General features: G+C 31.8%; 1 protein-coding gene and 1 long non-coding RNA gene across 2 annotated transcripts in view; one reads left to right on the top strand and one right to left on the bottom strand.

The window, feature by feature from the left end:
• LOC114333681 (transcription elongation regulator 1) overlaps nucleotides 1–3,066 on the bottom strand; it is a 139,034-nt gene extending 135,968 nt beyond the window's left edge. The window contains exon 1 of the mRNA XM_028283622.2: nucleotides 2,706–3,066. Coding sequence (XP_028139423.1) covers nucleotides 2,706–2,839 — 134 coding nt within the window. The 5' untranslated portion in view covers nucleotides 2,840–3,066. The remainder of the gene's footprint in view (nucleotides 1–2,705) is intronic.
• A 10,654-nt stretch (nucleotides 3,067–13,720) lies between these two features.
• Nucleotides 13,721–18,081, top strand: LOC126886358 (uncharacterized). Its single transcript, XR_007698577.1, has 2 exons — nucleotides 13,721–15,310; nucleotides 15,466–18,081. It is a non-coding gene; the product is annotated as an uncharacterized LOC126886358 (long non-coding RNA).
• The last annotated feature ends 9,272 nt before the right edge of the window (nucleotides 18,082–27,353 follow it).

Below are 27,353 nucleotides of genomic sequence, written 5' to 3'. Positions count from 1 at the left end.
TGTAGCAAGTCAGATTTCCCATTTCCCATAAGGTTTCTGCGGGGTCCTTTCTATAATGAAAAGTTGTTTAGTTATAAAAGCTATATTGAAATATGCAATTATATCCTTCTAATTTAAATATTGTGAACAATAAATGTACTTTACTCTCGAGCGAGATTCATATTTTTTGACATACCTCAAATAAAATTAATAAAATTTGATACACACTGGGGTGCAAAATTAACTGGACACCTTAAAAATGGATCATTTTTGATGTCTCGAATTTCCTAAACCTGTTGTCAGACTTAAGTGATTTTTTAATATGGTATAGCCTTGTTCTCTAACAATATCGCTGTAATAATATTGTTGCTAAGCAGGTAAATTTTCATTGTATACCGGGTGTACCAATGAAATTGTGTTTTTTCTCAAGTTTCGCATCACCCTCTGGAATATTCTAGCATTTATAAAATACTCAAATTGAAACCCAACTATAGCCTCATGTTTTCTCAACATCCTGTTTTTTGAGTCATTCGCTTATATTGTACCATAAAAAAGATAGGTATTTTAACAATTAGCCATGTTTTTCATGCATGCAGGGTGTTACCCCTCGAAGTATGGCATATTTCAAGGGGTAATTCTACATGAAAAAATAATGACAGTTTGCTTCATAAACCTATGTCCACAAATGCTTCGTATCTGAGATAGAGGGTGTTGAAATTTTTCTTACAAACTGACGATTTATTTATTGCTTTAAAACTGGTTGAGATATGCAGATAAAATTTGGTGGGTTTTAAGAAGTAGTTATAGGACATTTTTTGAGATACAAGTAAGAATTTAATATTCACCATTGGCGCGCATACAGGTAATAATACACCCATACCTCGCTTTATGGCCTAGATACGTTCCACGAAACATAGCCACAAAGTGAAATGCGGTATAATGAATCAATTATTCTAATACAAATTCATAAAAAGTGCTGTCACACTTTCATTTAATTCATTTTATTTTATTTTTAGTTTTTTTACTGTTTTACTGGACTTTACCAATACTACTTTTACTTCTACTTATTGTTTATATATGTATATATTTTTTTTTAAATTGGGGAGACCCGTAAATAAATAAATAAATAAATAAATAAAAATATAATGGGATAGGTTCCAAATTTGTTAAATATTGTACATGGTTTGTCATTAAAAATGCATTTTATCTGTTTATTTTATTAAATCAAAAATACATACAAAAAAAACACATACACTGGTATATAAAATAATAATAGATTCCAAAAACCAAAAATAATCTACAAACTCCAAGCTTTCTTGTTGTATCTCCATATAACGGGTAAATGATTTTTATTTAGTCCTGTAATAGGCCTTGGATTTTGGGACAAATTAGGTGGCTCCAACAAAGTCCTGTTTTGTCTACGTTAAACACTTGTTCAGGTTTATAACCACCTTTTTCTATAATTCCCTTTAAAATTTAAGATATTCCTTAGACGGGTTTCATCTCATTTTATTTTCAAATTATGCATAAACATGTGGAAATAGAAAAGAGTGTGCATCGAGATTGCGTTTGCTCGAGAATGACAACATGGGGCCGTTATAGTGAAACATTTTAGGCCGTAAATTGAAACCATACCATAATTGAACAGGGCCATTATAGCGAAATGCCGTACACAGAGAGGCCATATACAGAGAGGCCGTATAGCGAGGTATGGGTGTATAAAGATTACCCATGAACGATCACATCATTCACTTATTTTGTATTTGCTGTCTTTTTCTATAACAAACTCTTGTTATTTATAGAAAAGGAGCAAATAGGGCTTTTCATTCACAGTCAATTGTTTCGAGCTTCAGTCATGTGTCACATAATATTAATATATCTACGTTGTACGTTATTGGTATATACCAATAGTACAAACCAAAGACGTATGACGTAGATATATTCGTATTATGTGAGACATGACAGAAGCTCAAAACAAATGACAATCAATGAAAAGCCCTATACAAAATAATTAATTGATGTGATCGTTCATGGGTAATCTTTCATTTTTCCGACTGTACATAAGTTTTATGGATAAAAAGTGTCTATAGTCGATTCGCTAATCTGAGACACAACTGTCTACACTACAATCACAATAAAGATGCACTATATAGAAATAAAAAAATCAAGACATGTTCAATAGTTGAGGACCACTCCCAAATCATTATTTGGTAGTGTTCCTCGTGCTTGTTTATTTCTAGTGTATCTTTATTGTGATTGTAGTGAAGACAGTTATGTCTCAGATTAGCGACTCGACTATATGGGCCATTCCACGAACATATGCCTCTTTTGGATTACTTCGACAACGAATATTTTACTGTGCAACATAAGAAGTACGAAAGTAAATGGCGCTAATAATTATTCCAATAAACAACAATGTAATTTGCAATTTACTTTCGTTCTTCTTATTTTGCACAGTAAAATATTTGTTGTCGAAGTAATCCAAAACAGGCGTATGTTCGTGGAATGGCCCATACCTTCTTTGAAAGAAATGTACAATTACTATCAATGTAAAAATACATTTTTCCAAAGCCTACTTGATTTAATGAAAATTATGATATCAAACTTAAAATTAGGTCCTACCATTGGAGTAGGCCAAATAAAGAATGGCAAAGTAAGGAAGCAACTAACTGTAAAGTGTTAATTTAAGACAGCAAAATTTTTAATTTGGAAGGAAAATTACTTACGAAAAACCTCCTCTGCCGCCACGGCTTCGTTGGGGAGGAAAATCCTGAGGTGAACCTGGATCGCTATCGAAACCTACATCATCGTCAAAATTGTCCTCGGATTCCCCATCTATTGGGCTGAACTCTTCATCCATTTTACAAAGATTTGTTTGTTATGTTACTAGGGGAGGTATATTATGGATTTTATATCAAACTTTTCATTTGTGTTAAAAAGAATACCATTTAAAGATATGAAACTTAAAATAACTCCACGAATATTAAATGAATTAGAAAATTGAATACAATATCGAAAAAGTTAAGATATTGAAAAATTATTTTCTAAACTACTCCACACCGACATGCCCACAGTCTGTCAATGTGATATTAAATTGTCAATTGTCAATGTCAAATGTCAAACTAATAAACACAAAAAACGGCGCGACGTCGCTGACGTTCCTGATATGATCCGATTTAAAGACCGCGTCCCACCATCAAATAATTTGATCAAACTGGTTTGAGCAAACTGACAAAGGCTGTATGCATTTTCTTGTATCTCTGATATCGTTTCTTATATACATTTTCTTGTATCATTTCTTGTACGTACATTTGTGCCCTGTATGACACTATGCAAGTTCTTGTATCGAAAATTGTATGAAATTCGGCACGTGATTGGTCGATATTTTGTTTAGACCGCTTTACAGCTTGCAAGAAAACTTGCTGCAATTTCTTGCATGCAAGACTTTCATGCAAGTCTATTGCATGGTCTTTTACAGCTTGCAACCCGGCTTGCATGCAATTTGAAAGTTTTACCCTTAACCTAACTTATAAACTTTTGTTTTTTTTTAATTACTTTATTGATGTTTATTTAACTTGGTAAATTTCGAAATGCCAAGACTATCAGAAATAACCAAATATAAAAGGAAAAAGGCGATAGCAGCAACTTTAAATATTATTATTGCTGCAGCCAGCCTTTTAGTCACTAATTTAGAACGCCGAGATCGGAGATGGTGAGTAAGATCTTAGTTGAACAAGAAGAGGGGTAATAATGTATCTCCAACAGAAGAATTTATCCAAGTAGATGATGAAAATGACTCTAATTTTCTAGGAATGAATGTACATTTTAATAAACTCTTGGGAAAAATTGAACAATTACAAAAAAATCTATATTTCGAAATACTATTTCTGCGAAACACAAATTTTATTATCCTAAGGTACTTAGCTAGAGGAGAGAGGGCTTCCGTAGCTTAATATACAATTTACAATAATTATGGAATCTCAGAAAGTGCCATTTCATTATTCATTCATTTCCATCGTTGATATATTTCACAAACAGAAAACAGCTGATCGGCATGTATTCGTGAATTCGTGTCGTCAATGACATTTGATATTGTGGAAAAATCAAATTCCCCTAGACTTGCATGAAAACTTGCAGAAAAAATGGCACCAAACCGATTATCGCGCAATTGCAAGAAGTTGCATGCAATAATCAACTGACGACATACTGCGCATGCCTTTAGGCAACTTTCTTGCGTCTTGCAGGTAGAATTGCAAGCTGTAAAGCGGCCTTTAGTCACCCCGTGTCAAGGTAAAGGCATGCGCAGTATGTCGTCAGTTGATTATTGCATGCAACTTCTTGCAATTGCGCGATAATCGGTTTGGTGCCATTTTTTTCTGCAAGTTTCCATGCAAGTCTAGGGGAATTTGATTTTTCCACAATATCAAATGTCATTGACGACACGGATTCACGAATACATGCCGATCAGCTGTTTTCTGTTTGTGAAATATATCAACGATGGAAATGAATGAATAATGAAATGGCACTTTCTGAGATTCTATAATTATTGTAAATTGTATATTAAGCTACGGAAGCCCTCTCTCCTCTAGCTAAGTACCTTAGGATAATAATTAATTTGTGTTTCGCAAAAATAGTATTTCAAAATATAGATTTCTTTGTAATTGTTCAATTTTTCCCAAGGGTTTATTAAAATGTACATTCATTCCTAGAAAATTAGAGTCATTTTCATCATCTACTTGGATAAATTCTTCTGTTGGAGATACATTATTACCCCTCTTCTTGTTCAACTAAGATCTTACTCACCATCTCCGATCTCGGCGTTCTAAATTAGTGACTAAAAGGCTAGCTGCAGCAATAATAATACTTAAAGTTGCTGCTACCGCCTTTTTCCTTTTATATTTGGTTATTTCTGATAGTCTTGGCATTTCGAAATTTACCAAGTTAAATAAACAGCAATGAAGTAATTAAAAAAAAACAAAAGTTTATAAGTTAGGTTAAGGGCAAGGTCCCTATACCATAGGTTGTATGGTAACTTTGATATTGACAAATGAAATATTGTCATCGTGACGTCACCCAGACGATCAATTTTACGAATTGTTTGTAAACATAATAGGATACGTGGTTTGGAGGCTATATTTTGTTATTAAATATTGTTAGTGTTTTAATTTGTCTTTATATCTTAAGATATAATGTATCTATAGATATTATTAAGTGTTTTTAGTATAATAACTTAAACCCAAAACTCTTTTACAAGTGTTAAGATACATTTTAATGTGGTTGTATTAAGTACCTACTTACTTTACTGGATTTTCTTTCTGCTGTATTGTATAGTAAAGGACATTCGTGTATAGAGACATTACAGTTCTGTAATGTCTCTTGCGGTTCTTCACATCAAGTTTACATCATATGTGTAGGTCAAGGTTCATAAATAGACAGGTTGCATGGTAACTTTCCACCAATCAGCGTCGAGAATCTAATGGCGGGAGTGACGTCACCCAGAATGCTGCATTCAAATTCATTCACTTCACTCATTGAAATGAACTCGGAAAGTACGAATGTATTGAAAATGTGTATATTTAAAAAAAATACGTTTGGATTTTTAATAACTATTTATTTCATATATTCGTTAAAAAATGTGGTAGATACCTGTAGAGTTACAAAAATCATAGAATATAATTGCAATTAAATATATGCAGTAGAATAGCATACTACTTAATTAAAGCAGAAGGAGATTCTTTCTTGTGTATATATGGGACTAAATCATTCAAATATCCTAGGTATATTAATAATGGGTTGAATACAATTTACTTTTTTAAATGATTTTGAGTAGGTATATAATAATTTTGAATTGGGGATACTGCATGTAGTACATTATTGTAAATTCCTCCTAACATGTAAACCATGGTGAAAAAGAGATTCAACTAAAGATTTATGTATCAAAATTAGTAGTTTTTCCCTTAAGTTTAACATAAGAGCATCTGATTACGTTAGGTACTGGATTATAATATCTAAAACTATTAAAACATTATGATTCCATTCAATAGGTACCTGTGAAATTTTACATTAACAGTAAATTATAAAAAAAATACAATTTCAGCGCAATAAAGGGAATTTTGCCCATTTTATTATATTCATTTAGTTTATAATTGTTTATTCAAACGATCTTCAGATGGCTGCAATATTGGTTATAATTTTATATGAAACAATTACATATAATAGATCTATTATCTATAGACTTAATTAGATATATTGTTCAATAAGTCTAAGCAGATTGTAACCTACACACGTTAAGGGTAAAACTTTCAAATTGCATGCAAGCCGAGTTGCAAGCTGTAAAAGACCATGCAATAGACTTGCATGAAAGTCTTGCATGCAAGAAGTTGCAGCAAGTTTTCTTACAAGCTGTAAAGCGGTCTTAAATTAGGGTGTAGGTTGTCTCATAACTGTAGACCAATCAAAGGCTGGCTTTTTAAAGGCGGGAATACGTCATCCGTACGACAATTTTAAAATTGTCATAAGAGTCAATGCTAATAAAAGGTTCAAAAACTTAGGTTTTGCAATATATTTTGAGATTTTCTTGGGTATAGGTATATTAAGTGGTTCTTATATTGGTAATTATATCAATTTTTCCCTTAAAAATCAATAGTCTGCTAACAAAAAACTAGAATTCATTTAACACTTATTATATGTGTTTTAAATGGAGAAAACAATTTAATTAGCACAAAAATCCAAAAAAATAGAAGAAAAAGCTTAAAATCAAAAATACTAATATGTAGGTACTTACTGTGTTTTTCGTGGAATGTGCAGCACTTTTATCATTTTTGGTGGTATGCAACAACAAAAGAACGAATAATATAAATAATTTATTATTAGGTTAAAATATAAAAAAGATGTAACATAATATTGACATATTCACACACGAGGAAATGTTTGCTACATATTTTCTTATGTTTAGAGGCCCGCATTTATCTTGTAACAGTTTGATCAAAGAATACATATCTCTCACAAGAACCACCGAACAACCCGAAGGCACAGTCGACTCGGCGGGAAAAGTTCGCGCATCTGGTTTGCGCACGGCTGGCGGCCATTTTTTCGGTCCACAGGTCCGCTGCTGACACGATCAATTTGTGATTGTTGTTGTCAGATCACGCTTGTTTCGGGGTTACTTTGATTTTGTGTTGTTCTGTTCGGTGATTTTGTTTTTGTGCATTGTGCAATAATAATTATGGATATGGACAAAAAGAAAGGCAGTTCGAATTTAATCTGTGCAGCGATCAACTGTAAAAACACGGTATCAAATTTCAGCTATAGTTTTTTTCCGTTTTCCAAAAGACGAATCAAGGTAAGCATTTTTAAATTCACAATGTTTTTATAAATGTGTATGTACTTAAATGGGTAGGTACTTGAAAATTTGGTGTTAACTATGAAACTTTACCTAATCAATTATTTTCAATGGGAAATAAGCCACAATTTTACCAAAAAAATGATTTTATTAACGTTTCGACAACCAAGTCAGGTGTTATTGTCAAAATACAAAATAATTCTTGTATTCAATCATTGAAAATAGTTGATTATAAAAATGCCACAAGGAAATAGCTTCAGAACAAAACTTTACCTATATTATGTATACAGGGTGTCCAGAAACTCTACCGACAAATGAAGACAGGAGACTCCTCATATAATTTTAAGACATTTAAACCCAATTCATCTAGTCTGAAAATGCTTCCTAAGGGAGCTAGAGCTCTTTGAAGATGGCGTCTTGTAATTAGTTTTTCTTAGATACCTCCAGAACCCTTGTATTTAGAAAAACAAAAATTGGTACACACATTTATCTTCCAAAGATGCATCGATTTCATTCATCGTGAATTTCTAGTACCGGTCATAGGCGTCCGTTATGGGTAGGGCAACGGTTATTTTATCGCATAACTTTTTTATCTTTAACTTTTAAGCATTTTTGATATTGGATTATTATACTGTGAGATATTCTAGTACTAAAAGGTGCTCTTGATTTAAGTCCGTAGGACACGCCGTTTTCTAGAAAAATCGATTTGAAAATTTTTCGTCTTTTAAATTTGAAAAAAAAAACTGCAAAAAAGTTTTCAAAAAAAAACAGTGTATTTTACTACCTTATACCAAGAGCAACTTTTAGTACTAGAATAGCTCATAATTTAATAATCTAAAGTCACAAATTCTTAAAAATTAAAGGCAAAAAAGTTATGCGATAAAATAACTCTTGACCTACCCAAAACGGACGCATATGACCGGTACTACAAATTCGCAATTAATGAAATCGATTCATCTCTGGAATATAAATAAACGTACCAATTTTCGTTTTTCTAACTGTTTTTTTTTTGAATTTTTTTGGAAATTCAAGAAACGAAAAATTTTGAAATCGATTTTTTTAGAAAACCGTGTGTTCTACCGACTTAAAGGAAGAGTACCTTTTAGTACTAGGATACCTCATAATTTAATAATCCAGTGTCAAAAATGCTTAAAAGTTAAAGACATAAAAGTTATCCGATAAAATAACCGTTGCTCTACCCAAAACGGACGCCTATGACCGGTACTAAAAGTTCACAATAAATGTAATCGATTTATCTCTGAAAGATAAATATGCGTACCAATTCTCATGTTTCTAAATGAGAGCGTTCTGGCGTTATTTAAGAAAAACTAATCACAAGACGCCATATTTAAAGAGCTCTAGCCCTCTTAGGAAGCATTTTCGGACTAGAAGAATTAGGTTAAAATGTCTTAAATTTATCTGAGGAATCTCCTGTCTTCGTTTGTCGGTAGAGTTTTTGGACACCCTGTATATAAAATATTGTTGAAAACGTACTTATACATACTTTGTTATTGTAGAGCTTGGAACTCCTATTTTTTGTACAAAAAATTACAGAAATAGAGATAAAATACATAAAATACAAAGAAGCTCTTATTAGATCGCTATTAGGTCACGATATATTTTTTAATTAAAATTATATGTTAAATATGTTTAAAGTAAATAAATTTTATTTAATACACTTATTTGAAAAATCAACACCGGTGCTGCAACATCTATTTAAGCAAAGCCGGATCTGACCACTTGGACCGATAAAATGGCGCAAGGTCACAGAATCTGTCTGACAGCTAAACAATGAAATTTATTGAAGTGCACCTTCGGGTTGTTCGGTGCAAGAACCGACACGAACTTATGGCGATTCTTTTGTTGTTAGCATGTACTTAATTTTAGTATCGAGTTGGCAAGTGTACACGCGAGTACACTGAGAAAAGTCTCGCACATTTCTGGCGTGTATCAATAAAATTTCAGTTGCACTGAGAGAAAGGTTGCATGCAGGGCCGGCTTTTGTTGACATTCTTAATATGGTGGAATTATTTTTGATTTACAAAAGGTTGCAAATACAACACAAAGTAATGGTGAGAATTATATTGATTAAAACCATGGATAAAATACCTTTTTTATCCTGATTTTAGCATTGAAAGACCAATAATAAGATATATTATAGTGGCGTGACATTAACTAATTATTCTTTTTGGCTTATATTGATACAACGATACAAAATATAATTTGTTGTTTTCACCAATTTTGAAAAAGTGTGAACAAGTTGGTGAGAATTTGAACGACTTGGTGTGACCTAATAGGCTGTCTGTCCGTCCGACCGCGAATATAACTCCTTCAGTCACTATACCAGGTAGAATGACAAATGAGGTGTCAAATGAAAGCTTATAATCCATGGATGGTACTCAAGGTGAGACATTTGACCTAGACTGTCTGTCCGTCCGACCGGAAATGTAACGCCTCCGTTACTATACCAGGTAGAATCACAAATGAGGTGTCGAATGAAAGCTCATAATACATGGATGGTACTAAAGGTAGGAAATTTGACCTAGGACTTCCGGTTTTAGAAATGCGACCGGAAGTACTCTTTTAAAGTCACCGCAATAGCACAAGTGATATATTATTCGACGCGCATTCGCAAGACGAGAACAAATATATACTTCTGGTTTCATGACTGTCTGTCCGTCCGACCGCGAATACAACTCCTCAGTTACTAATACAGATAGAATGACAAATGAGGTGTCGAATGAAAGCTTATAACCCGTGGATGGTATTAAAGATGAGAAATTTGACATCGGACTTCGGTTTTAGAGTTACAACCGTAGGTACTGCTTTAAAGTCACTCAAAATATGATATGAATGTAAAACAAGATGACAAAATTAGTAAAATCGTAGATCAATCGACGCAAAGTTACACGAAGAGTTCCAATATCGACTTCCAGTTCTACTTTCGATTACTTTGGGTGCAAACCTAGGACCAATTACTTGTTTGTCGAGGTATTTCCTAATTCATTATATTCGTTATTTCGTAAAATAATCGAAAAATAACAGCCGTTGTAACCGTCACGGAATCCAATTCTTTTTGGATGACAAATGTTCGTGATCAACAACAAGAAACTGTATATTAAAATCGAATGTCAATATTTCCAATTTTTATTGTCTTGGAAACCAGCCAAAACATTCCGTACATTCCAGCCAAAACCAGCCAGTACATTCTTTAAAGTCGAATATCGGGGTAAATAAATAAAAAACCAATAAGTATTGTACTATTTTATTTCTATAAATATAAAGATGTAATAACTGAAAAAACATATATAGTATACAATAAAAACTAATAAGCAATCGAGAAAAGAGAAAAAGTAATTTTTTTAATTAATATATATATATATATGGAAACGTTTTGATCATTATGGTCAGAAGCTTATATTCCATATGAAAGCAGCCTTTAGCTTTTTTTGTTGGAACGCAAGTATAATCAAGAGAATGTAAACCTATTATGAAGAGTGTATTGTCAATTATCAAGCATTAACTTGAATGTTGAAACAATTTCAAGTAATATTGGATCAAACTTTTTGAATTATCTAAATTATATAATGTTACTCCTGAAAATCCTGAATTTCAAGTAGTCAGTCATAAATTGTTTTATATATTTGACCTAAGTTTTTGTTTTATACAAACTACAGAAACAATTTAATGAAACATAGTTTATTAAATTTAATTTAGGTTTGCTGATAAAAGTACTTTATGGAAGTTTTTGTGAGTATTGGATTCTCAACTTGTTAAACACAGCACGTGGCTTGTGGAATGAACACATATAAAATATGACTTTGTGCTCTTCCTGCAGATGCATTTGGTACAGTAGAGGTCAAAGAAAGGTTAGAGAATTTGTATTTTTAGATTCAAATTCTTTGTGAAATCCCAATAAATAAAAAATTATTTTTTTATACGATAGTTTATAGTTCATGAAAAAGCTTAAAATAATTAATTCACATAATCAAGATATCTCAAAAAGAATTAAATTGTATAAATGTTGGAAAATAAGAATTAATAGTTGTAGGCTATATAAGAAAATATATATAGAAAATAAGTCTATACAAAATATTATGAGCTACAAACTGATACAAAAACAAAATACTAACGCCAAGCCAAGCCAAGCCAAACAAACAACTGTGACAACAAACGCCGATCCTGTACAAGACAAATGTCACCAAAATTATTTGCTATTCATACAAATTGAGAAATGGCCGATCTGGCACATGCGCATAAAAATTTAGTTCATAGATAATCCGTTTGTGTCAGTTCTTAGCTATGCTACAAATGTTACCACCACTCATCTAAAAAATGTTTTATTATTATAACATACAAAACTACATATTATTATGTGTAATATTATAATTTTTAAACTAACTTTACACGGTTACGAAAACACACTTCACAGGTCATTACTGCCTTTGTATAGGACCCAAATAAGTAATTATAGTAATATTGTCCTTATATGCTTAAAAACTCAACAAATATTAAACAAATAAACGATATTATAAGAAAATTCCACAAAAATATACGGAAATATAACCACAAACAACTGTCAAACTTGACTTTGTCGTACGAGTGACGTAGGCATTCCCCACCCTCTCGCTTCCGCCCACATAGTTATGAGATAACCTAACCCCTATCTATGAACCTTGACCCCGTGTCACGTTATGGTAGTACTGCATCTACATCTACAGCTGATTTTAAGGATTTTATAAAATTTATAAACTTTTAATTAACATTTTAATGTTAGAATTTTACGTTGACTCTTTGAGGTTGATTATTTGTGTTTTTATTTTGTTTTGATATTTGTGCTAAAATATTTGCATTAGAATTATCTTCAGTTTGATCCAAATTAGGAGCTATTGTATTTGGTAAAAAATTATGCACCATGAAACCTAAATTTATAGTTTGAACTTTACTATAGTCTGTTCGCTAAACTCAGACGCAAATGGCTACATATTTTAGTCGATAATTTTTTTGTTTTTTGCCAATTTTGCAAAAATTTGCAAAATTACTAACTATTTAGTGATTATTAACTATTTAGTAATTATTTTTTGCCAATTTTACTAAAATTGGCAAAATTACCGACTAAAATATCTAGAAAGTTGCGTCTGAGTTTAGCGAACAGACTATAGGAGCTGGTTATTAGCATAGAGTTATATATTAGCATAGAGAGAGTGTCATTCAGAGCGAAGTGACGACACCATCTTTTTTATTTGGATTAGTGCTGTTTCACTCTTACGCATAGTAAAGCTGCTACAGTTGTCCTCCTCTTCCGTGCCTATATTCACACTGAATGTCATCATAGATTTTCGATATACTACATTCGCTCTCGCGAGATTTTTTTTGACACTGACGTTAGTAATTTCTTTTTTGAAAAATTCAGTTTTCAGAAGTGACTGGAAATTACTACAAAACCAACGCACCTGCTCATATCCAATATTATTAATAGTAAACGGACATAAAAATAACATAAACCTTACGCCAATCAATATTTATTTATTTAAACCATTATAATGTATTGATAGCAAATGAGAAAATTATTTATTGTACAAAATAAAAATATTTTGTAGAAATAAACTTCACAAAATTTTATGAGATTAGTAGACACTCCCACTATTTCTAATACTTCTTCTTTTTTTAATGAAAGATTAAGTTGATTTGAGTTGATTTTAGCAGTTAATAGTGTGAGGTAGGAATTTTTGTGTTGTAGGTTTCCTATTCCGAATGTCTCAAAAAAAATCTCGCGAGAGCGAATATAGTATACAATTGAATGTGTTGGAAAGAGATGCAGCAAACCAGTCCATGAGATCTTGTCGTCAGGAAGCGCGGAAGGTAGGCTCCCTCTATGTTAATATACCGGGTGGTGAATCGGAAAACGGGCCATAGAAAACTTAACGTAAAATTTTAAACTGTTGAATTCCTGCTTCCCTAATTATGTTACATCAAAAGTCATGAGAAGTTATTTGTAGAGGATTGAAATCTGTAATAAAAACAGAAGTTACAATTGTTCTACGATTTAAACACATTCCAAAATTTTGAAAAATATAATGTATTTACCGCAGTAGGTATGTGTGGGCATGTTAGGCCACACGTTACTATTTAACTGACAGTGAGCACACTATTGACTGAAGAAAATATCTTTATTATTAATACTTTCTCCTTAACTGAGGGTATCTGATCAACTTTATTGTGTTTTAAACAATAAATAATAAAATAAATAAAGAAATTGACAGTTCAAATTGTTAATATAATAAATTCATTGTCACCGAATGCAATCTTATACACATTATTGCACTGTGTGTGGCGTAGCTTTGGCGTATTTCTCTGAAAATTGTATTATATTTTTACAAAATTTTGAATACTTATTGTTCGTAGAACAATATTAACAGTTGTTTTCAATACATATTTCAATTCTCTACAAATAGTTTCTTATGACTTTTGATGTAAAATAATTAGGGAAGCAGGAATTCAACAGTTTAGAATTTTACATTGAGTTTCCTATGACCCGTGTTCCAATTCACCACCCGGTATACCTCTATGGTTATTAGTAGAACCTTAGAATATAAAATAAATATAAAATAGAATATAAAATAAATCAGGAAGGAGTACAATGCGAAATGACTACGAGCCAGGAAGGAGGTTGCAAATGGCGATCAGCTGTCAGATTTGCTTTCTACCTCCAGTGACGTACCTTTGAAAGAGGGAAGAAAAGAAATTCTTAACGATTTTATTACATCTTTTATGTTAAACAAACAGCTACAGATCAAGAGAAAATACGTATTAATATAATATTTTGTTGAAAAGTCAGTTAAATAACATTTTATTATACTAATAACTTCAGTTAATTGATTGCATATACAGGAGCTTTACCAGATGGTACGCCTATGCACACAGCTGATCCAATACACAAACACCTTCTACCTCGTTGACAAAAACTTATGAGTCATGCCCCGGAATCTATATGAACAAACTGGGGAATTTCCCCCATCACTTTCACTACCGTCAGCTAATAAAGAGAAATGACAGCCTATCTCGCTCACGAAGACTTTAACCAATCATTTATGTTAACGCCATATCTGAATGTCATAAATAAAATAATCAAACGAGGCTTAACTCGGCAATGTCAATTCTGTCAAAAGTAATGACAGTTAGTGGAAAAAATTTTCCATTAGTTTACAGTTTTTATTTTTTATTGTATTACCTTTAACGATTTGTTCTTAGTAATTTCAATTTAAGTTGGTTCCTTATCCTTCGTTGATAAAGTGTAGTTTTGTTTTAGTTACGAAACGAAAGAACTTTTGTGTTGTGTTAATAAAAGAACTGAACATGGTTTATTATTGTTGTGTACAAATCATAGATAAGTTAGAAAAATGCATAGATAGGTAAATAGTAATTAGTTTATAACTGTTTTATCTGAAACAACAAATAAATACACGTACCTATATTTAGAAAAACATTGTCATAACTTTTTTTATATCCCTTTTCCTTACTAAATTTGACAGCAAAAATAACATATTTTTGTAACTTGGGAATTCCGAATAATTTATGAGTATTACTTAAGTCCACTTTACATCAACAATAAATTGGACAAGAAATTGACCAAGTTATTCAAGGCCAAATTTGACGTGTAAAAGCACACTTTGACATCTAAGTTTGTTCGTTATAAACTTCACGTGAAGAAATTGACGAAAAAGAAAATTGTTCTATTTTTTCATTTATTTGGCGTGAATTCAGTGTCACCAACCTGTGTCCATTTGGCGGGAAGTGGAAGTAGAGCTGTAGAGCTTTTTGTTTATTATTATTTGTTGAGGTTGAGTCTTTCATGTTCATGACAACCTAAAAATTTTGATTGGAAAATGCATATAAGATAAGGGGGTGGGAAAATGGAAATTAGTGGCTTTTTTGCAGTTCTGTCTGTTAGTTTTGCTCTGGCTGGGTCTCTTTTGTTTAAACAATTATGTAAGTATTATAAAAACGTTTTCAATTTTCTGTATTCTTTAGGAAACGAATTATTTATGCATATTATTACCTGTAAATAGTAGTACCTATTTCCTATTTCTTTTGATTTTTAATTGTAAAGAATAGAAAAATTACCATTCATTTTAATTTTTTAGAATCAGCTGAAAGTGGTCTACAAAAAAACCAGGAAGGAAACGTATTATAGCCTTGTTGTGGCTATGAAAGGCAAAAGAAAGATACCTATAAAAAGTGTATTGACTAGTTGGAAGAAACTCCACATTGTCGATGCATAATAAGATATTACTTTATAAACAAATATCAAGACCTAGGAATGGAACCTGGATAATATAGTCATCAAGAAGATAGCAGGAGGTCATGAGCAACAACAACTTCATAAGTATGAGAATATTGAGGAAATCCAGCTCCTCGATATCTACTACTGGACAAACTAGAAGATTGAAGAGGACAAAGCCTTTTGAACTAGTTTGAGTGATAGGTGATAGTGAAAAGCAGAGCGTAGTGCTTGTGTGCCTGTGTATGTTAGAATAGTGCACGATCTTGTTAGATTAGATAAGAGACGCTATAGGGTAAGCTCTTCATTTTAAGGAACAGTAGTAATTTAGGTTAAATTAAAATTGCTCATTGGTCAGTTATGACCAGATTGTAATTCTCTGATGTTTGGCAAAAAGGGCTGAAGTCAGAATTGCACATCAATAATGTTTTGATGATTTCTGGACCATAAAAAAAGTGTTGCAGACTTAAACTGTATGTACCAATAAAAAGAGCCGATTTTTCTGGTCCAGAAATCATCAAAACATTATCGATGTGCAATTCTGACTTAAGCCCTTTTTCCCAAACATCAGAGAATTGCAATGTACAATTCAATACAAATGAATCATCATCGTAGTGATGATTATGGAAAAAAATATATATATATAGAAATATATATATTTTGTGCAATAAAAATGTTTATATTTATCAAGGATGTATTATTTGGTATGGCCACATATACTTCTGGTATATCGTCGGTGATGTGACAATACCTCCTATCTGCTTTTTCATGAATTTTGTAGGAGACGAAAAACCATTTTTAGGGTCATCTGTTTTCACATGTAAATTTTGACATGTTTTGTAGTAAATAGATAATTGAATTTACTACAAAACATGTCAAAAAATATCATATGAAAATAGGAGGTGACTGTAAAAAAAGTTTTTAGTCTCTCTTACAAAATGGTTAACAGTTAATAGAGAGACAGATAATCGAGGTTCCACTGTATAGTGAAATTTGGACACCCGACACCCCATACAAATTTTATGGGGGTTTTGTTCGTTTAAACCCCCCCCCCCCCCAAACTTTTGTGTAAGTTACAATTGAATTATTATTGTGGTACTATTAAACACAATGTTTTTAAAACTTTTTTGCCTCTTAGTACTTTTTTGAAGTCAGTTTTTATCGTGATATTTTGAATATTTGTCAAATCCACCACATATTTGTATATGGTTAAGTACGATTGTAGAGACTAATAATATGAAAATTTATTTATGATTTACATTTTTAGGTATATTTTGAACCATTTTAAAAAGAAGCCATATCTTGATAAAAAGAGCTTTATCGAAAAAATAGAAAGAGGCAAAAAAGTTTTAAAAACACAGTGTTTAACTAATGGTACCGCAGAAATAATTTAATTGGAACGTACCCAAAAGTTTGGGGGGGTTAAAGGGAACAAAACCCCCATAAAATTTTTATGGGGTGCACAAATTTCACTATAATTTTTCTTTAAGATGTTACTGCAATAATATTGCTTCATGTCCATTTTCAATAAAAAATCTTTAATAGTTTTCGATATATTCGAAAAAATCGAATTTTCATTTTGTATCTTCAAAGGGCTGTAACTTTTTTTGTGTGCATATTTGTACTAAGGTAAGTTAGGTTCATTCAAATTTTTTTTGGTCCCAGAATATGTGATTTAATTTACGACCAATCTTTTCGGGACACCCTGTATAATAAATGGGATTAGCTGGCTTAAAAATTCATAATCTACGTTCTGTAGAAAATATACAGTTTTTGGTTTCTTTTTAACTAGATCTTAATATCTAACCAAGCATTTTAAGACCTTTTTATTATTTTTTCGATGATATATTCATGTTTTTAGTTTGTTCAAAATATTCTAGATGATTGTACACTATAATAGATAGCCAACTAAATAAACACAAAAATTTTATTTTTGTTACAGCCTGTATATAAGTTTACCTATATATACAGTGCATTACGCACCACCTTAAAAATTGGGCATTTTTGATGTCTCGAATTTCCTAAACCTGTTGTCCCATCTAAGTGATTTTTTTATAATAATATAGCCTGAGGCTATAGGTTACTGCCTTATGCTTGTCATGCACGGGGAGCTATACTGTAATATATATTATATCACGTCGCTCTCTATAGTAATGAGTGAGCCTGCACATACGGAACCATTAGTTCCCTGTCTGCAGGCTCACTCATTACTATAGAGAGCGATATGATATAATATACATATATTACAGTATAGCTACCAGTGCATGACAAGCTTAAGGATGTAACCTATAGCCTAGGCTATATTATAAAAAAATCACTCAGATGAGACAACAGGTTTAGAAAATTCGAGACATCAAAAATGCCCTATTTTTAAGGTAGTGCGTTAATTTCTTGGAGAAGTGTATTGTAATTTAATGTAAATAATGTAATATCCAATAATTGTAATTTAATATAAGATGTAATATAAGTTCCTTAAAAATATATTTTTTATTTCCCACCATACATTCTCCACAGGTCTAAATATCGATGCTAGACGTCCACCGGAGGTCCTCTCAGGACGTTAGATGGACGTTCGGCAGCAAGACATTGGACCAAACTGGGACATCCTATGAAGGTCCAATTGACATTCACTGAACGTCCCCTCGGACGTTAGGTGGACGTCCATTGGACGTTTGGCAACGTGGCATTTGGACCAAAATAGGACGTCCTGTTAAGGTCCAATTTACGTCCCCTAGGACGTCCGATTAAGGTCCAATGTACGTCCCTTCGGACCTTAAGTGGACGTCCAACAGACATTCGGTAGCGCGACATTTGGACCAAAATAGGACGTTCCTTGGACGAAAACGGACCTCCCTAAAGTCTGTGAAGGACATCCTTGTGCTATTAGGGATGTAGGTATATAGTATCTTTATTCTATTATATTCTACTCTATTTCAAACCTATTCTATATAAGTATCTACACATTACACCTATTATCATCATCATCATTCTCTTTGCCTTATCCCTATGCAGTGTCGGCTTCCCTAATTGCATTTCTCCACACAATTCTATCTTGAGTCATATCAATGTTAATCCCCTTTACCAACATGTCCTGCCTTATCGTCTTCTTTGGTCTTCCTCTCCTACTCCTTCCAGGAATCTGCACTTCAGCTATTCTTCGTATTGGGTGATTAACGTCTCGATGTTGAACATGACCAAACCATCTTAACCTATGCTCTCTCATTTTGGCATCAATTGGTGCCACACCTAGACTTCCCCTAATATACTCATATCTAATTTTATCCTTCTTTGTCACTCCACTCATCCATCTAAGCATTCTCATTTCCACCACATGCATTCGTTGTTCCGCTTTCTTTTTCACTGCCCAACATTCAGTTCCGCGCATCATAGCCGGTCTTGTGGCTGTTTTATAGAATTTTCCCTTCAGCTTCATTGGAATTTTTCTGTCACAACACACCACTCGCTTCTTTCCACTTCATCCATCCAGCCCTAATTCTACTGCATGCATCTCCATCTATTTCTCCATTACTCTGTAATACCGATCCTAGGTACTTAAAACTATTGCTTTTCACAATCATTTCACCTATTATATTATATTTTACTTTATTCTATACTATATATCTATTCTAATCTATCTATATATTTCATTTAATCTGTTACATTCTACTCTATTCTGTTTTAAATCAAATACTTTATTAGTAAGTATCTACATATATATTACATCTATTCTATTATATTCTACTCTATTCTATTTCAGTTTATTTTATACTATATATCTATTCTAATCTATCTCTCTATTTTATTTATTTTATTAATCTGTTCTATTCTATTCTGTTTCAAATCAAACACTTTACTCAAACAAAGAAACAAACGACATTCAAAAGCTTCTAATAAAAAAATCATTGCATTGGTACTACTGAAAATATTGACATTTTTACAACATTTATTCCAAGTTCCTTCAATTTTTTTGAGGACAAGAAAATTTTGCTTTCAAGAAATTCACGAATTTATTGGCGTCAAGTTAATAACGAACAAACTTGGATGTCAAATTGTGCTTTGAGAACACGTCAAATTTGGCCTTGAATAACTTGGTCAATTTATTGTTCAATTTATTGTTGATGTAAAGTGCACTTTAGATATTATTTAAATAAAATACTTTAACAAACTTAGTAAGTTCAGGGCCCTGATTCTAAATCAAATTTCGACACTAAACAAGTCGCTTTCAATATGGCGACGGTTGAAATGCGATTGTGCGAGCCTTGTGGATTTTAGTTGAACTAACGAAGTGACGTCATGAAATAGCGACTATCGAAATTAATAGCGACTTTAAAAAGGGTGTTGATATTATAATTTCGACTGTCGAAATTATTTGACACGGAGATGAATGAATGGCCAAAAGCGAGGTTAGGTTTAGTTTAGATGTGTTTTGTTTATTTCTTGCAAGGAAAACTAAAGCAAAAGGTATTATAATATAGCTGGGTTTAATTGAAATTTGCTTGTTTTGAGGAATTAGATAGAATAGTATTAAATTAGAAATAATAATAATTGAGAATGTCCACAACATGAATCATCAACTCAATGAAAGATGTAAGGTAATAATCTGGGAAAATTAGTAAAAAACAAGAAAAATTAATTACCAGCTATTTTATTGCTGGACATGCTGAAATCAAATCTTAAGATTTCCTATATTAGTAATATAGCTGTGCAAAGTCCACAGAAAGTGTGCTATTTTGTTTATAAACAAATTAGCGCTCCGAAATCTTTTTTTTATTATTGCTCTATAACTCCGAAAATTTTAACTTTAAACCAAAACACTCACATAAAAATGGACAGTAAGTTAATTCTGTACATTGATAATTTATTCCAATTTCCTTCGACGGAAATTTTCCTCGGAAAATTCGGGTTTTCCAAACAAAATCTTTAATTTTCAACTAAAATTTGGGGGAAGTAATTATTTATCAATAATTAAATAATTTGGTGACAGTGACATAGGTAAATCTTTTTTGTTATAAGTGTCTTGAAGATATGAAAATTTGTATGTACAAAGAGGACCGGAATTAAAAGGTATCTAATGGTTCAAAGACTAAAATCCTGTTGTTTATAACTCTGTCGCAAATGCCGGTCAAATTTGACCATTTATACCTGGAATCACTCCTCGCAATTCAATTTGTTTTTCTTCGAAAAGGACACAGAAGCCGTACCCTTTTCAACAGCGTTAACTTAATTTAATTAAATCTAATATTTTCTGAGGGGTTCTATTTGTTTATAAGCCAAAAAATTGTTTCTTTATAACATTCCTGAGACCGCTCAAATGGTCCAATTTCAATCCTGTAAGGTACGTTGAATAGGTATAGTGCTTTTTTATACGAAAATCATAGTTATTCTGGTATATCATAATCTTTCTGGTTATTATTTCGACCGAAATTTTTTAATTAACATTTTAATTATTGCTAAACTATTGGTTAGATTGTCGCCGGTCTCCTGATATACAGAGAGGGGCTAAATTATGGAATAAATTCATTTTCTCTAAAATGGACGATTTTAGAGAAAAATCCCGAAACAGGTCGATTTTTATTTTTAAATTAAATTTCTTGGCATATATTTCAAACCAGTGACGTCATCCATCCGAGCGTGATGACGTAATCGATTATTTTTTTAAATAGGAATAGGGGTTCGCGTTGTAGCTCATTTACAAAGGCGTTCAATTCTCTATTCAGTATTATAAACATTAATATCATTATTTATACAGGGAGGCCAAAAAAATTTTTGAATTAAATTAATTGACGCATAGAAGAATGCATGCAGAAAATAGAAAAAAATGTTTATTTTGCAAATAAACATTGCTTTTAGCTTAAATTAAATGTTCAAACTGCCAATAGGTAGGAGGGAGGCTGTTTGTGATTTAATTTAAGCGAAAAGAAATGCTTATTTGTAAAATAAACCTTTTCTTCTATTTTCTGACAGCAGTACAATGTATTTTGAGTTACATAAATTACATACATTCTTCTTTTTGCTCCAATTAATTTAATTCAAAAATTTTTTTTGCCAACCCTGTATAAATACCTAATGATAATAATGTTTATATTACTGAATAGAGAATTGAACGCCCTTTCAAATGACCTACCACACGACCCCTATTCCCATTAACAAAATTATCGAATACGTCATCACGCTCAGATGGATGACGTCACTAGTAAGAAATATATGCCAAAAAATTCTAATTTAAAAATAAAAATCGACCTCTTTCGGGATTTTGCTCCAAAATCGTCCGTTTTAAAGAAATGAATTTATTCCATAATTTAGCCCCTCTGTATAATCTACTATAATAAATCTTTCATGTCATCAATTATTTAATTATTGATAAATAATTAGGTACTTCCCTAAAATTTTAATTGAAAATTGCAGATTTTTTGGGAAAACTCGGATTTTCTGAGTAAAATTTTTGTTGAAGGAAATCGGAAAAAAAAAATAACTTTGTGCAGAACTAAATTACGGTGAATTTTTATTTGAGTGTTTTTGGCTCAAAGGAAAAATTTAAGGAGTTACAGACCACTAATTTTAAAATAAAGAAGATTTAGAAGTGCTAATTTGTTTATAAATAAAATAACACACTTTCTGCGGACTTGTCATACCCCATATTACTAATAAAGTAACGCATAAATTCGTTATTTCGTAAACTGGTTACTTTAAGGAAAATTCCCGAAACACATCGATTTTTATTTTTAAATTACGGTTTTTTGGCATATATATCATACTAGTGAAGTCATCCATCTGGGTGTGATGACGTAATCGATGATTTTTTTAAATGAGAATAGGGGTCATATGATAGCTCATTTAAAAGGGTATTCAATTCTCTATCCAAGAATATAAACATTAACATAATTATTTATACAGTGTGTTCAAAAAACATTTTTTAATTAAAATAAGTGAGACAAAAAGAAGAATATAATGTAATTATTTCATTCAAAATACATTTTACTACTGTCAGTAAACAGAAAAAAATTTTATTTCACAAATAAACATTGATTTTCGCTTAAACGAAATGTTCAAACTGCCAAGCGACAGGTGGGTGGCAGCTTTAACATTGAATTTAAGCAAAAAACAATATTTATTTCTCAAATAAACATTTTTTTCCTGTTTTCTGACAACAGTAAAACGTATTTTGAATTAAATAAATTACGTACATTCTTCTTTTTGTTTCAATTATTTTAATTAAAAAAATGTTTTTTGAACACCTTGTATAAATAATTAGGTAAATGTTTATATTAGTGAATAGAGAATTGAATACCCTTTCAAATGAGCTATCACATGACCATTCTCATTTAAAAAAATCATCGATTACGTCATCGCGCCCAGATGGATGACGTCACTAGTATGATATATATGCCAAAAAATCTGAATCTAAAAATAAAAATCGACCCGTTTCAGGATTTTTCATTAATGTCGCTGGTTTACGAAATAATGAATTTATGCGTTACTTTATGGACGCACTGTATATGCAATCTTAAGATTCGATTTTAGCAATAAAATAGCTGGTAAATAATTTTTCCCAACAATGGCATTTTTTCGATAATTTTCCCAGACTATCAACAAGTTCCAATAAACGGGAGCGCCAACCCAAATTCTGAGCAGTCTCAACATGATAAGATTAATATCCCCAGTTGTAACTAATATCGAAATGAATAAGAATCGCTATATTCTGCGGCTGTCATGGCGGTGTCGAAATGAAATTGCGACTGTCGAAATGAATTAGAATCAGGGCCCTGGTATTTTATTTTAATAATATAGGTGAGATTATAAGAAGATATTTTAATTAGTAACGAAAGGGCCCGCAAGAGGCGCTGAACGGATGAAATTAATGCTTGTCCATTTAAATTTCCCGCCAAATGGTGATTAGTTAACACTACGGTCGCAAGTGGCGAAAGGAACCAAATTTTTACAGTGAGTTGCCTATCTATCCGGTAATACTATATTATTAATCTATGCTTATGAGTCATCCACAGACGTTCAAGGATGGCCGGTTCCGCTAGAAATTTAAGGTGTTGTTGATATATGAAAGACTCCTTCCTGTTTTTTTATATTCTAAGAGTAGAACAGTAGTCCATACCAAACGGTATATTAAGTATCAATATAAGATTTATAAATAATACCTACAAAAACACAAATAAATTCATCAATACATGATCCCATTTTCATTTCAGCCGCCATTATGAGTAAAAACATCTGGTAAAACATCTAAAATGTCATAATTACTTCTCATAATGGCGGCTGAAATGAAAATGGGATAATGTATTGATGAATTTATTTGTGTTTTTGTAGGTATTATTTATAAATATTTTATTGATACTTAATATACCGTTTGGTATGGACTACTGTTCTACTAATAACCATATATTTAGCTCCTAGTAAAGTTCAAACTATAAATTTAGGTTTCATGGTGCATAATTTTTTAATAGACGAAAATACAATAGTTCCTAATTTGGATCAAACTGAAGATAATTCTAATGCAAATATTTTAGCACAAATATCAAAACAAAATAAAAACACAAATAATCAACCTCAGTCAACGTAAAATTCTGGTTAACATTAAAATGTTAATTATATAAAAGTTTATAAATTTTATAAAATATTTAAAATCAGCTGTGTCTGTAGATGCAGTACTACCATAACGTGACACAGGGTGACAAACAAAATTTCGACCAATCACGTGCCGAATTTCATACAATTTTCGATATAAGAACTTGCATAGTGTCATACAGGGCACAAATGTACGTACAAGAAATGATACAAGAAAATGTATACAAGAAACGATATCAGAAACGATATTAGAAATGATACAAGAAAATGCATAGTGTCATACAGCCTTGGACTCAAATTCTTGTATCGTTTCTGATATCGTTTCTTGTATCTATATATGACACTATGCATTTTTTTGACATATCAGAAACGATATTAGAAATGATACAAGAAAATGTATAGTGTCATACAGCCTTAATAAGTTCGACTTGCCTGAGCACGACCTCAAGTACAGCTTGAGTACCGACTATGAATACGGGGCTATGACGCTCACACCTACCGCCTAAATATTTCGTGTTGGTATCATATGTGACGTCTCGGGCTATGACGCGGATGACGTGCAACGGTAAGTAAATTAGATGGAGTATATATATCGCTGTGTCTAGGTACACGCTAGCGTGTACGCAAATCAAAAAATTAGGTACACGCGAAACGTCATCACGTCAGTGACGTCACTATTTAGCGTGCACTGTTAAGGCCCCGTCTCACCATCAAATAATTGACAGTTATTTAATCAAACTTGACTAGTGACACAAACTATACATACTAACTGTCACTTTGTGTCACTAACTGTCAAGTTTGATCAAATAACTGTCAATTATTTGATGGTGAGACGGGGCCTTTACTGGTTTTTTTGCATACACGCTAACTTGAGTCGCGTGTATGCTGTGGTAAGTAGGTATTGGCTCCGTGCGTCTCCCCTCTACTTACAGTCACGTGACACGCTGTCAGATTTTGTAAGGACGTTTTAACATTGAGTCTTATGGGATTATTTTGTTAAACTTGAATATTTTATTTTGTAGTGATAATAACCGAATACAATTGTTAGAATTCATTAGTTATTAATTTATACTGTAATTTATACTGCAACAAAAATATTTTCTTTTTCGTTAATAAAGATTTATTGACATAAACTGCGATAGTGAGGTTATATATACAAAATCAAACTGATAATCAATATTGGAAAGTGAAGAATTTATATCAGATTAAGTGCGTTTTTATTTTCTGTTTATGTTAATACATAGTATCAATAGCGTGACAAGGCATTTTTTTTAAATATCTCATTTAAACATACACAAAGCGTCCTTATAAAATTTCAAAAAACCGCCACCATGAGCAGGTCGGTCGATTATGCTTTGACACTTTGTTAAACGCTCGGAGCGAATATACCGCGAGGGTCAGAGTGTTAGGATTTGTCTAATCGCGTTGTGTTTACACTATATTGATTAGCAAAGAGATTTCTTATTTTTTATTTTGTTTAGTGTTTGTTTTTAAATTAACTATGGAGTGTGGACAGTTATTTAGTTCTTTTAATGAGTTTAACAACATTTTAAAACCGTGTGAAAAAGATAAGAGTCTATAAATTAATATATATTTTTTTAATTATTGGCTCCGTGCGTCTCCCCTCTACGTACAGTCACGTGATACGCTGTCAGATTTTGTAAGGACGTTTTAACATTGAGTCTTATGGGATTATTTTGTTAAACTTGAATATTTTATTTTGTAGTGATAATAACCGAATACAATTGTTAAAATTCATTAGTTATTAATTTATACTGTAATTTATAGTGCAACAAAATATTTTCTTTTTCGTTAATAAATATTTATTGACATAAACTGCGATAGTGAGGTTATGCATACAAAATCAAACTGATAATCAATATTGGAAAGTGAAGAATTTATAGTGCGTTTTTATTTTCTGTTTATATTAATACGTAATATCACTAGTGTGACACGGCATTTTTTTAAATGTCTCATTTAAACATACACAAATAGCGTCCTTATAAAATTTCAAAAAACCGCCACCATGAGCAGGTCGGTTGCTTTGACACTTTGTTAACGCTCGGAGCGAATAAGTGAATTATTATCATTGTATAACTAGACTCCTTTCTTAAACAATGGTATTACCGTCCAAAATTAAAAATAAAAGGAAGACCTAAAGCTTTCACAATAATAATTAACTATAAAAATTATTTTAAAAGCAGCTTTACATCAAGGCTATGCAAGTTTCATGCTATGCAAATCCGTCTTGCATGGCATATCTCTTGCCTAGCTTGACCTTTTTACATCAGAGCTATTTCTGTGCAATTTTGGATACCACTTTCATTGTTGCCAATAGCATCAAAATAGTATATCAAAATATTAACTTTAGATATTTCACTTGGAAATTTCAGTACATAATTAAATATATTCAAATATAAATCACAAATTACTACATCAAGTAAATACCATTTAAACTTACACAATAAGGTTAAGTTTTTTTCTAAACTATAGATTTTGTCATATTGGCAACATGAATTTTGACAGGACTTGCATCAAAATAGCATGAAAAATAGAACATGTTTTAATTTTTCGTCTATTCTTGTTCTCATGATCATTTTTCAGTGCGTCACAGTTTTTCGATTTCTCTCTAATGCATTAAGTTAGATGAGACGGAAAAAGCGGTAGCTCCGTGATTAAACACAAAAATAATGCAGCATTACAATGGTTATATACATAAGATGTCTATTCCTAACCTACGTTTGATTCGTTGATATTTAGAATGCGCGTTTTTTCTAGCCAATCAAATACACGTATTACGAACATTTGACGAAAACTTCGTCCATTTTGGCCATTTTTTAGAAGTGTCAAAGAGTCAAGTGACGGTTATTATTCAGGTCAGTAGTTTGTGTACCTGTCATTTTGAAATTTCGAATTCGACTTCTGATAAGTTGGGATGTTTTAAGTGTAAACACAGCTTAAAGTGAGTTGGTAGCTCTGAGAGAGATGGCCATCTGGCACTTACTGTTCTGCGGTGATGTTCCATGCGGACTGACAGGTAGGGGAGAGAACAACGGGGAAAAGAGTGTAGTTATAGAAAAACTGAATGTAAAATGTATTGAATAACATATTAGTAATAAATATGAATTATTCCATCGACAGTGGTCTTATTAATTAAACAATGGTTAAGGTACT

Source organism: Diabrotica virgifera, chromosome 6 (assembly GCF_917563875.1).
Source record: "Diabrotica virgifera virgifera chromosome 6, PGI_DIABVI_V3a".
Lineage (NCBI taxonomy): Eukaryota > Metazoa > Arthropoda > Insecta > Coleoptera > Chrysomelidae > Diabrotica > Diabrotica virgifera.
This window is presented reverse-complemented; position numbering and strand designations above follow the sequence as displayed.